The 12,480-nt window shown below is 35.5% G+C and overlaps 1 protein-coding gene across 5 annotated transcripts in view; it reads right to left on the bottom strand.

The window, feature by feature from the left end:
• The window catches only part of LOC145683939 (endoglucanase G-like), an 81,239-nt gene that overhangs the window by 40,105 nt on the left and 28,654 nt on the right, over positions 1 to 12,480 (bottom strand). For 4 of the 5 annotated variants that reach the window (XM_081755639.1, XM_081755637.1, XM_081755638.1 and 1 more), the window contains exon 2: positions 10,485 to 10,649. Coding sequence is in view for 3 of the 5 variants with exons in the window: in XM_081755637.1 (XP_081611763.1) it covers positions 10,485 to 10,649 (165 nt within the window). In the remaining 2 variants the exon portion in view is untranslated. Of the gene's footprint in view, positions 1 to 8,793; positions 9,490 to 10,484; positions 10,650 to 12,480 lie in introns of those variants that run through there. The other variant, XM_081755640.1, reaches the window with a different exon arrangement.

Below are 12,480 nucleotides of genomic sequence, written 5' to 3'. Positions count from 1 at the left end.
TCCTTACCAGCATAAAGGAAGTCACTCATACTCAATCCAAAAATTCATATTTCATTAATGTTCAATGGGTATACAGAGTATTCCACACAGGGTGAAATTCCCAGACATACCATCAACCGAATTTCGAGATATACTCTGACTTTATGATTGGTCCAAAGTGGGCAAATGATAGGCCTTGATAGCAGTAAACACAGAATCCTTTGGCTCAATGTCGGAAGTGTTAAGGATTGTCAGCATCACAGTTTCTTGTACTCGGGAAAACACATACTGCAATGTTTTCTTTCATGCTTATAAGTGAAGAAAACGTGACATAAACCGTGAAGAAATACATCGCATCACATAATATTCCGAATACAAAAGAACGTGAAGCTGACGGTTCCTACCACTTCCGAGTTCCCTCCGAAACATTGGATGTACACTCATGTCCAAAATGATTGCCGCATATCTATAACTGTTTTCTTGCAAGAATATAATTTGATATTGATTTTGCAGGGCACTTTTAATACTGATACTATGTGTATAATTGGAAAATGTATACTTGTGGTCAGGGGTGCCCATCCCCCCCAAAGCTGATGGCGCACTCCCCCCCAAAACTAATAATCTCATCCCTCCTCAAAACTCAAGTCCTCTAAAAACAATTGCCCAGTGTAGCAGTAGTTTTTATAGTACTAGTAATTGTTATTTTTGTTGTTGTTTTTATTTCCTGTAGTAGTATTATAGAATGCTTGTAGTAGTAGTAGGGGCAGTAGTAATTATAAAAATGGCATTACTTTTATTAGTAGTTTTGGTAGTGTACAATACTAAATATGTTCTGTAAGGATATTTAAGGGTATAAAAACTTCTACACACTGTGTATGGCACAGGTATTCTTTTTTTATAATTAGTAGTATTATTTTTTCCTTTACAAAATATTGATATAATTCCCTTGTACATGAAAAGTAAGACGCAAGTTACAAGTTATTGAGTTTGATAGGGTGGTTGTGCCAGTCTTCGACCACCCCCTAGTTGCCGACCACTTTTCACTTTAAAACCATATATTAGGCTTATTTTCCGATAAAAAAAGCATGCTTTTCCGTTATAATTGAATTGCAACTTATTCTGAACCAATCACAAAGATACTGTCAAAATATATTGCACATGCATTCGGTAATAGCCAATCAAATGTATGCCTACGGAAGACGCACTGAGGTTTCGACAACTTTAATCTGTTGCAAATGGGAACGACAGCGCCCTGTTTTTCGTGCTTTTTCATAGTTTTATCTCACCAGGTAAGAAATGCAAATATTATTCTGTTACATGGAACTGTAGAGCACATTTTAGTAATTAAATTTAAGTGATAACTGTAAGGTATGAAGAATAAATCAATAAAATGTAGTGGTCGGACAATGACTTATGAAATATTCTTTGTTAACTAGTGTTCGACCACAGGGTGGTCGAGCACTGAAAAATTGTAGAAATAGCAATAACGACTAACTTTGGATTCATCTACATGAAATGAGTACCTAGTTACCAATTCTGAAGTTATAATGGAATACGAAAACATTTACTAGTGTTCGACCACCACTTTTCGTAATACATTTGTACTGGTCGAAGATTAGCTGTTTCTTTCTCAGTGTCCGACCATGCTTTGCGTTTGAACTTTCTAGCAGAATTTCTTGATTCAAACACTAATCAGTGATCAATTTACATTTGTATAATCATCTGCTGAGTCTTACCGTTAATAAATGAATATTCACCGAATGGCCGTGACTCTGTGGTAATGGTGAAGAGGCAATCCACTGAGGGTTCGAATCCCTCTCAAGAGCAAGGTTACTTTTAATTGTCCTCGATATTTCTGTGTTCGTGTCCCTGTCAGGATTGGGTTACCTCCAATTGGCTCGAGGAGTATTCAGGCTTAATGTCTCGGCTGAGACGAACTTTGAAAAAAATAGTAAAGCGTTGGCTTAGCATTCGGAAGGTCCTCGGTTCGATCCCAGCGGTCGACCATCTTGACTGAGTTATTTCGGGTTTTTCCTCTTTCACACCAGGCAAATGCTGGAATGATATCTTCAAAATAGGACCTGGACGTCTCACTTCCAACACCCTCTCCCCCACCCTATCCCGGTCGGAACCGTAGATGCCTAAAGGAAATAAAATAAAGTCAAATTTAAGTAACTGAATATTCATGTAGTTTCCCAACATTTTCATGGAAAATTAACGGCACTGTTAGGGTATGACATTTAATTTGAATAATAAATTTATTATATTTGGTCAAATTCGTTTAATACTGAATTACAATATTCTCGCTTCGTCGTGGAACGCATTCAGATATTGTTAGCGGAATAGCTACTATCAGCTGACGTCTGGAATACATCTGTTTTCCTTGCATGTCCTTAAGAAGTTTTTTTTTTTTTTTTTCAGAGATAATGAGTGAGTAGGCCTAAGCTTAAACTGCCAGCTTATTCACGCTTCATACGAAAGGCATCAGTAATCTATAGAATTCCTCGGGTAACGCTGATGGATAAATTTCATGGTCACAGTCCCAAAAAGCGAAAATTAGATCCAGAACCATACCTAACACAGAAAGAAGAAGAGGGATTATCAAACTGACTCCTTAATGTTAGCATAAGGGCTTTCTACAGAAGAAATACGATCTTTTGAACAGTGTTTAAAAATTATCGATTCAGAAAAACGCAAAACGCCGTTCAAAGACAATCGAGCTGGTGAAACTGGTACTACACTTACTTGAGGAGACACCCACAAATCGTGTCCCTAAACTTTGAACAAGGCGCGATACGCTGTAACCGAGGGAAACATTCGCTTGTGGTTTTAAGATCTTGAGAAATACTTGAAACAAGCGGGACAATCTGATATTCTAAATGATTCTGAGCGAATATTTAATGCTGATGAATCCAGCTTTAAACTGTGTCACAAATCAGGAAAGGCGTTTGGGTCCAAAGCGTGGAAAAATATGTACGAGGTGAAGGGCAACGAGAAAGAAACATTAACACTGCTTTGCACTTTTTCCGCAGCAGGAGGAATTGTATCCCCGATGGTCGTATATCTCTATGTAAGACATCTTCCAAAGGACGTAATCATTACAGTTTCTTCAGAGATTTTCATAGGCAGGTCAGGTCAGATAGCGGCTGGATGCGAAGTGAAACACTACGAATGGATAGCAAATGGCTTCCTAAAATGGGTAAATGATCCCTCTATTAGGAAACCAGTCCTTCTGCTAATCGACATCCACAAGGCTCACTTGGCAATGGAAGTCAGCGAATTTCGTTCTAGCCATGCTATAGTACTCTATTGCCTTCAACCAAACAGCACACATATTATTCAACCCTGCGACGTATCGGTGTTCAAATCGTTTTCGAGAGTTCCACATGGAAACTTAGTAAAATGTTACACATGTTATTTCTGCACCATTAATTAAAAGAGTGATATACAAGGTAGCAACACAATTAGTAATTAAAAACGAATTTAGAAGATGGGGTTTATACCCGTTCAACCCAGAGAAGACGAAGCATGTTTGGTGCTGCATTCAACTGAACCTTAAATGAATTTGGTGGTCCCTTTCTTGACAAAACTATCACAGGATTACTTAATCTCAGCGACTATTGTGCGAAACTGCGAAGAGATACCTGAAAAACTAGTGATGTAACATCTACAGATGCTATTAGTTAGGTAAAGTTATGGTTTAGCCTTCATACTGTAATTAAAAGCACATTAACCGAGTAGTGGTCGATGACTAAACAGTAGGCGGTCGAACATTAACGAAAAATGGTCGAACACTAAAAGAAATCAGTTACTGGTGTTTCTCCGACTAATATTACATAAATGGTATAAATTATCTCAGTTTTAGATAAAATATAGATAAAATATAGTTTTAGGAACACATGTGAGCTATTTGCATCCTCCTAAGTTGTTCCATTGAGTGAAAAACGATTAAGGACGATAAGAAAATGAGTTAGGTGGTCGAGGACTGGCACATTTACCCTACCAAAAGAAAATGTTGTCCTCGAAATTAGCCTACAAAAAGAAGTGATATCCAACAAAAAACATTCCTGTAAAAGAGCCAAGTACGAGTGGCCTTAAAAAGAATTGAAATCACAAAAATAGGCGCCAAGTTCTGGTGGACAACAGTTACAAACACTCAAGGAATCACTTTCAAATTTAGATTTGAAACTTGGCTGTTGTCTGTATGGTTACCATTAGCTCACAATTATGTCAAACTACTTTATAATTTTCAACAGACAACATAGGCAAGTTTCAAATCTAAATTTGAAAGTGATTCCTTGAGTGTTTGTAATTGTTGTTCACCAGAACTTGGCGCATCCTTTCATGTAGCAACTTGCGGGGTACTTCATTCATAGAGTTTCTAAGCAGGGGGTAGGGGGATTCATTCTCGAGATTTAAAAAAAAAAATCGCATCGTGTTCCAATGTTATTCTGACGACAGTAAAATTACTTATTCGACATTAGAGTAAAATTCTTCCCCAATTTTTTTATTCCCCCCAATTTTTTTCTCGATGGAACAACTTGCGCCATTCATCCCTCCTGTGGGCGGCCCTTCTCTCTTAAAACAAACCAACCTTTCCTTTCATACGGCTACTTGCGCGGTACTTCATTCATCGAGTATCGAAGCAGGGGGTACGGGGGTTCACCCCGGAAAATTTTTGAAAATTAGCTTCTCAAAATCGTGTTTTAATGCTATTCCGACAGTAAAATTGCTAGTTCGAAAGTAGAGTAAAATCCCCCCCAAAATTTTTCTCAATGGCGCAGCTTGCGCCATACATCCCCCCTGTGGGCGGCCCTGCTTGTGGTGAATTTCATAGGAAAAGAAGTATAAATACAAAAATTAGAATAAGTAAGACAAAATGTTGCTAAATGGACAACAAAGTTTTATTTTCGTTTTATTGTTCTTATTTACTGCTCTTTTGACATGAAATTTGCCAACATTATAATAAATACCGGGCGAATTCGTTATCAAATTATATTCCTACAACAACATATCTATAGACATGGAACAATAATTTTGGACATGAGTGTGCACTGTTGTCAAGGCTTAACTTCTGCCTACTTTGTACCTCCTTGAAATCAGTGTATATCTGAAAACTCTATTGAGTGCATATCTGAGAATTACACCTGTAGGGAATTCCTTTTATACCTAATGAAAATCGATGAAATATGCACTTTTGGATTATGTATGCGTGGCTTCCTTTACGCTGATAAGGACCACCATTTACAGTTTCTCGAATTCGAAATAGGGCCTTTGAAATTTGGGTTTTTCGCGATTTTGGACAACCCTAGCTCTGAAACTGCACTTTTTGCCATAGGTCCATATGAACTTTTTCTCTTACTTTGATGTGAGGAATCACCTCTTACAGTTTGTCAGTATAGTTCATCAATACCCTGTATATATATATATATATATATATATATATATATATATATATATATATATATATATATATATATATATATATATAAGGTGGAAGGTAACAATACCGAAAATCTTTAAGAGGTAGTTCCTTATATGAAATGAAAGAAAAAAGTTTCAATAAACTGGGTCGAAAACGTCTCCTTTCAGAGTTATGAACCGCCGAAAATTCGAAAAAGGGCGTTTCAAAACGCTTTGGCTTAGAAACTATAGGACCTATCCCAAGCAGTTTCAGGAATTACACAGGAACTAATATGAGCTCTATCTAAATATACATGTTTTACCATTCTCCGTCATCGGCCAAACGAACTGTAAAAAGCAAGTTGAGGTATAGGGATACTCCTTTAAGTACTCATGGTGTGTTCGTTTCGCTGGTACCGGTGAATTCTGAAACATGGATATTTAGACAGATCGCATATTAGTTCCTGTGTAATTACTTCAACTGCTTGGCATAGATCCTATAGTTTCTAAGCCAGGTCATATATATGAATATCCAATATTAAAACCAAAAACGACAAATTTGTTTTTCTTCTGAGTTCAATAGACTATTATAAGTTCAAAAAAGGCCCATTTAAATAGCATGGGGAATTTCTTCATCCCCCCTATAGACTCCATAAAAATTAAAAATATTCACTTTCGGCAATTTTCCTGTCGGTTAGTCCGATAAAGCTACGATCATGCCAAATTTCAACTTCCCACCTCAACCGGAAGTACGTGTTTATTTTATGTCAGTTCATTAGATAGATAGATAGATAGATAGATAGATAGATAGATAGATAGATAGATAGATATAGATATAGATATAGATATAGATATAGATATAGATATAGATATAGATATATAGATATATAATTAGGATGTGGAGTTTTCCTTCACTGAACATAGTCACGAGCTTCCATTAAGCTCTAAGTTTACTTTCTTCATTAACTACCGCTTTAACCATGAGTGTTTGCACATTCAGTGGGTCTTTCCAATGAGGAAGACTAAGGGAGGTTTGTTTTTGATTTGATTCTTTGTGCAGTTTTATGGTAAGATCTGGAAACAAATTCAGAGCGTACTGTAGACTTATTATTGTAATCCTTGTAATGGTGTTCGAGTCCTAGTTCGGGGGCGGAATTTGTAATGCTGGGGGAATCAAATTTATGACAAGATAAATTTGATTTCCAGTCTTAGTTGTGAAATTTTATTTGAATAATTTCATAAAAATTATGTTCTGGTTCGCCAAATACTATTTATGAATATGCAAATTGTTTTTTTTTTTTTTTTTTTTTTTTTTTTTTTGCATATTTACTCGCCGCCCTGGCAAGATATAACATGCCTAAAAAGCAGAAAACTGAAGATACGTGCGTTGATTCATGAAAGCCTGATTTACACCGCACGAGGCTCGATTTTTATAATCCTATTTTCCCCATACGGTACTCCAGAGTGCTAGGAAAATAGGTGCGTAGTTAATTAGAAACATATTTCAAAAGATAGTCACGTGCTGCATAGCTGAAATAAAATCACTATTGTAGTTTTATTGGGAAACAGCTGTACTGGCTGTCACTTCGCTAAGCAATAAAATTGTTGCATAAATTAATTTAATCATCAGACTAAAAGAATTTATGCAAATGTAGAATGGAAAAATTTACTATAAATACTAATAACTGTATCTGTGAGGGTCAGCTCAGCTAGGTTCCCAATTGTTTCGAAATAATGTAAGAGAATTCTCTAATTGGCCTAGAATAGGTTGGGAAATCTGAATCGTTTTAGTAATGACAATTTAACAAAATTTAGGTAACAGTAATAAAATTTTAATTATCCAAACTTGCAATAAAATTTAAATTGAACAACAATTAAAAAAAATGAAATGACATGATCATTTTAAGTTGAAATAAATTGAGACAAATGTCACTAAAATAAAATAAAGATGAAATATGGAATACGTTGACTGAAGAATCTGAAGGATTCTTATTTTCTTTACGTTGTTTAAAAATAGGTCTTAGGCAATACTTTCAAATAACAAAAGTCTGAATTTAGTGAGCAGTTTACCTTTCTTTTGTAATTGCTTATTATATAAATTACAAACAATATTTTCTATTTTCCACTTTTTAAAGATGAATATTCTAGATATTCAAAAAAAATAAATGTACATGGTATCATTGTTTCATCTTTCCGATATAACCTTTTGTGTGTGATTTATTTAGTCCAGAAGACAATATTTTATTCATCAAGCACAGAAGGAGAAAGTAAAAAAAAAAAAGTATGCTTGAGAAATAGATCATTGACGAAGGTGGGAAAATTAGATGATTTTGAATGCTAGCAAGATGACTATTATTTAGATTAATTAAAGATGAAAAGATAGTGAAAGCTTTGATTTGAGCAGTGCACTGATTTGACTTTAACTGTCTACTTTAAATTGAAAATTCTCAACACATATGTATAGCTCTAAGATAATAATAATATCCAATAATAAGAAAAATACCTTGTAATATAAAAACAAACAATCATATATACTTGGACACATATACTAGATAGTCATATGATATATACACAATGATTACTAGAACACATATATAGATATCAGAGTTTATGCTTAACTTGGCCAATATTCCTTTCTAAATGTCGGTACCTTATATTTGTTTATTTCACTTTGCGCAATATTTTACTTCATAATTATGAAGATCTGTCTGTGCGGCGTTTGCGCAGACAGATATCTTTATTTGTGTTTAGTTGCTTATTTACGAGTTAATTTTGTCCTAATGATACTTTTCTCTATTTACATGCTTAGGGCAAGAATTATACTCTATGCTTTTCAATTTAGGTACACCCTGTCAATACAATTAAAAATACCTATATCTAGCAAACAGATTACATTCGTCTTCTAACTGACAATTACGAGCTCTCTGTGTATGTACTTGGTAAATAAAAAAATCTTTTGAGAGAAATACATGAAAACATAAAGATCATTCATCCAATTAATACTTGAATAGTAATGTTTTTCTGACACATTAATCTCGTCGTGTAATAACCTAACTTTTTATGTCACAAAATTTTCTACATATAATATCTTTAAATGAGCAAACAACACTAACATTTAGAATATAAGGAGATAATTTTCAGAATCTAACACTAATTAGCTGTGTGAATATAAATGGTTAAAATGACAAAAGTTAATCACAAATAAATTTTAAAATATCGATTTCAGTTATAGTTTCTTTTAAAAAAATAATAATAAAAGATAACTGTTCAGTCCGTCAAGGCCGGATTACCACGATTCAGTTCTCGTTTCGATACATTAGTGAATTTGGCCAAGGTAAGAGGATGCGCTCGCCCACGGTAATGTGGCAACAAATTCCAAATTGAAAATTTAATATAAAGGTTTTGTCCTACCTTCCCGTCGATTCCCATGTTGAAGCTACCACTTTTATTCACCTCTGGTCGACCACTTACAACACTCAAGTTCCTGTGTTCATGTGACTGCAGCATCCCGTTCGACTCCCGAGATGTGTATGGTCACCCGCCGATCTCTGACTCTCTCCTCCTTAGGCCTTTGGCTCTCTCTGGATGTTTAGGACGTCATCATCGGACTGTAGCATCCAAATTCCTCATCATATCTAGGCGTCTCGGCGTCTCTTCATAGATTGTCTCGGTTAAAGTGATTATAGAAGTCCAATATTGGTGAATCCAACTGATACACTGATTAACAAATTATGTATCCGTAAACTGATTAACAAATAATGTATCCGTAAACTGATTAACAAATAATGTATCCGTAAACTGATTAACAAATAATGTATCCGTATATATGTTGATCACAATTATCACAATTGGTCACAGTCACAAATCAAACTTTAGTTGCACTCTGTTATAAGTCGATATAAATGCAAAATAGATTATAGTTGGGAGAACGTTCGGAATTTGACTAAACTGTATTGGTGTCTATATGAGTGAACTCGTTGCGGCACTACTATGTATTTAGCACTTCATTGTCTATAGTTGCTCAACACGATAAAAATAATTAATAAAGTGTGTGTGTGTGTGTGAGTGAGCTCTGTATACGTGTTGTCGGTGTCACTTCTCGAACTTAACTGCCCTTTCTTTTAGTATCTTGCAACCGTCTTTCTATTTTTAAAAAAAAGTAACGTATGTTCTCCCAATTCCAGTTTTAAAATTTTAAAATTGCCAAAATAGGTTGTTGTTTGTGCGTTGTTCTTTCTTTCTTCCTAAAATGTTAAAACGTGCTAATGGACTTCTAGCTTGCAATATCGTGCCGGTGTGGTTCCTTTGGTTTTATCATGCGCTTGCGAATATACCTCTTTTCTACGATAGCTATTGTGAAGATTCTCTTTCTAGACAAACTGTCTAGCTTTACAATGGAACTTGAGTGTGTCTCCTGGCTGTGGGTGGTCGTGGTGAATAAAGACTTTTAAAGAGTTCCGTTGCTCAGGTGTCTCATTTACCGCTGAAAGGGTGGATACCGTTGGAAAGCAAATAAAAAAATACGCGTTTGAAAGAAAACAGAAATACAGATTCTTCATTTTAAAAGAAAAATTATATATCAAAATATACACTAAATAATATACTTATAAATGATTCACTAATTAATTGGGTCGTAATAGCAACTGTCACATCCTTTGTTTAAAAAAACAGAAGATCGTCTAGGATTCGGAGTCATCTTGAATCCAGAAACATAGTATTTTTCAACAAAAGACGAACTAAAGATACTTAAAAACTTTGTTGAGAAAAACTTGAACAGCATTTCGAAAATAACTCAAAGTGAACATTCACAGAAAACTAGAAACAAGAAGGGATCTCTAGCCCTCCCGAATGGTCTAATTGGTTAGTACGCGCAACTCCACTTTAATACACGGGATCTCGGATTCGATTATAGGTAGGAGAGCCCACTTTAAACTGTAAGTTCACACTTGGCCTCGATGTTAAAATGGGAAGCTTAAGTTCAATAAGGAAACAAAAAGAAAGAAAAAAATATTTATGTACGCAACCTCATAATGCGTCATTAAATGAGCAGAGACAAAGGTACAAACAAGAGCTCACTTTTAACGTATAATTTGTATACATACCATCGTAGTATCCCCCAGTGAGATCTTCTCCATCTTCTCCCTGATCGTTAAGAGCAGAGTCTCTCCTCCATGGAATTCGGTTATTTTCTGGAAGTTTACCAGACCTTTGAGCTTCATAGAACAATAATGAAAGGCGTAGCACCTCTCCGTAGTTGTACTCCGCAGCTGAAAATTATGTAAATCATAGTTTATGTTAATCGTTAATACAAGAAAATTAAAATGAATTTTTAAATTTTGAATTATAGCTAGCAGAATTGTATGAAATATAGAACAAAACTAGCGTATACCCTACATGTTACCACGGAAAATATCTCCCTCCCCCTGAGTCCTATTCGTGGCTTCATTTCTTTCTTTATTCTAAACCTTTATAGGTTAAAACTGTGTAGAGTCAACAACTTAGGCCAAGTCTTCTTTGAAATGCTTTAGATAAAATAATAGTTACAACATATGCTGCAACCATAATGGCAGAAATAAGTCTGAATTTGTTGTTAAAATATAGCAGATTAATTATAACAATTGTTCATAATAATTGTCAACAACTGCATTAGATACATTCTAGTTGAACTACAAATTACAAAAAAAAAAAAAAAATCACTCAGTGTAAAAGTTATCCGAATTATACAGGGTGTTGCATAAGTATGGCACAATATTTTGGGAACAGGTTCCTCACATCAAAATAAGAAAAAGTTTATATAGACCTGTGCTCAAAAGTGGATAGTTTCGGCGTTATACGCCGAAAACGTAAAATAAGTGAACTTTAAAAGTTCATAGCTACACTACTATAGGAGCTATCGTAGTCGAGTCAAGACATCACTGAGGAACTGATAGCGAATTATCCAAATATCCATCTTTTAGAACTTCTGGTACTTGCATAAGCAATTTTAGATAAGCTGATTGAGAGTACTTGATCACTCTCCACCTACTTCTAAAAAGTGGTGTGTAAGTACTGGAGCATTCTTAAACATGTGTATTTGGATAGTTCACATACCAGTTCTACAGTGATGTCTTGATACGACTACGATAGGTCCCATAGTAGTGGAGCTGTGAACTTTTAAAATTTACTTATTTCATGTTTTCGGCTCCCTATAACGCTGAAACTATCCACTTTGGAGCACAGGTCCATATGAACTTCTTTTTTGTTTTGTGTTTTAAGTTTTGATATGAGGAATCTGTTCTCAAAGGGTAGGGACATGCCGAAGAAACCTCTTGATCGAGGTCGAGGTTTAAGTCGCGGTCACTACCTCGATGTTTAGGTCGCGATGAATGAAGGGCTCACATAGCGAGGAGATCGCACCCTCGCTGTTAAGTTCTCAGTTTAAGGAGAAACATTGCTGTGACCAGGCCCGTGCTGGCCCACCGGGACACCGGGACATGTCCCGGTGCGCCCTCAAAAACATCACATTATATATAAAGATTCATTTGCATATAATAAATTCTTACAGTTGTTATTGGTAAATAACATGTGGTAAGTACAGTGCGCCTTTGCATAAGGCTCCCTTGCGAAACCATATCAAAGATAAACGGTTTTATTTTTCTGTATGGCACAGTTCTGTACAATTAATACATGCTGTTTCTGTTGGTAAAGAACTCGCGAAGGGTACAGTGCGCCCTATGCATAAGGCGCCCTTGCGAAACCACATCAAAGATAAACGGTTTTATTCTTCTATATGGCAGTTCTGTACAATGAATACGTACTGTTACTGTTGGTAAAGAACCCACGAAGGGTACAGTGTGCCCATTGCATAAGACGCCCTTGGGAAACCACATCAAAGAGAAACGGTTTTATTTTTCTGTATGGCACAGTTGTGTATAATGAATACATACTATAACTATTGGTAAAGAACCCTTAAAGGGCACAGTGCGCCCTTTACGCAAGGCGCCCTTGTCCTGTGATTGTTCCTGTGTGTTTTAGAGAAGTATTGGAATAATCAGTGCCTATTGTATTTCTAAAATGTAGCTATATTGATTTATTGGTATATACTTAGCTTCATTTTGG

Source organism: Thermobia domestica, chromosome 4, assembly GCF_964235325.1.
Source record: "Thermobia domestica chromosome 4, izTheDome1.hap1.1, whole genome shotgun sequence".
Lineage (NCBI taxonomy): Eukaryota > Metazoa > Arthropoda > Insecta > Zygentoma > Lepismatidae > Thermobia > Thermobia domestica.
The sequence above is the reverse complement of the archived record's forward strand: the minus strand, read 5'-3'. Positions and strand labels throughout refer to the sequence as shown.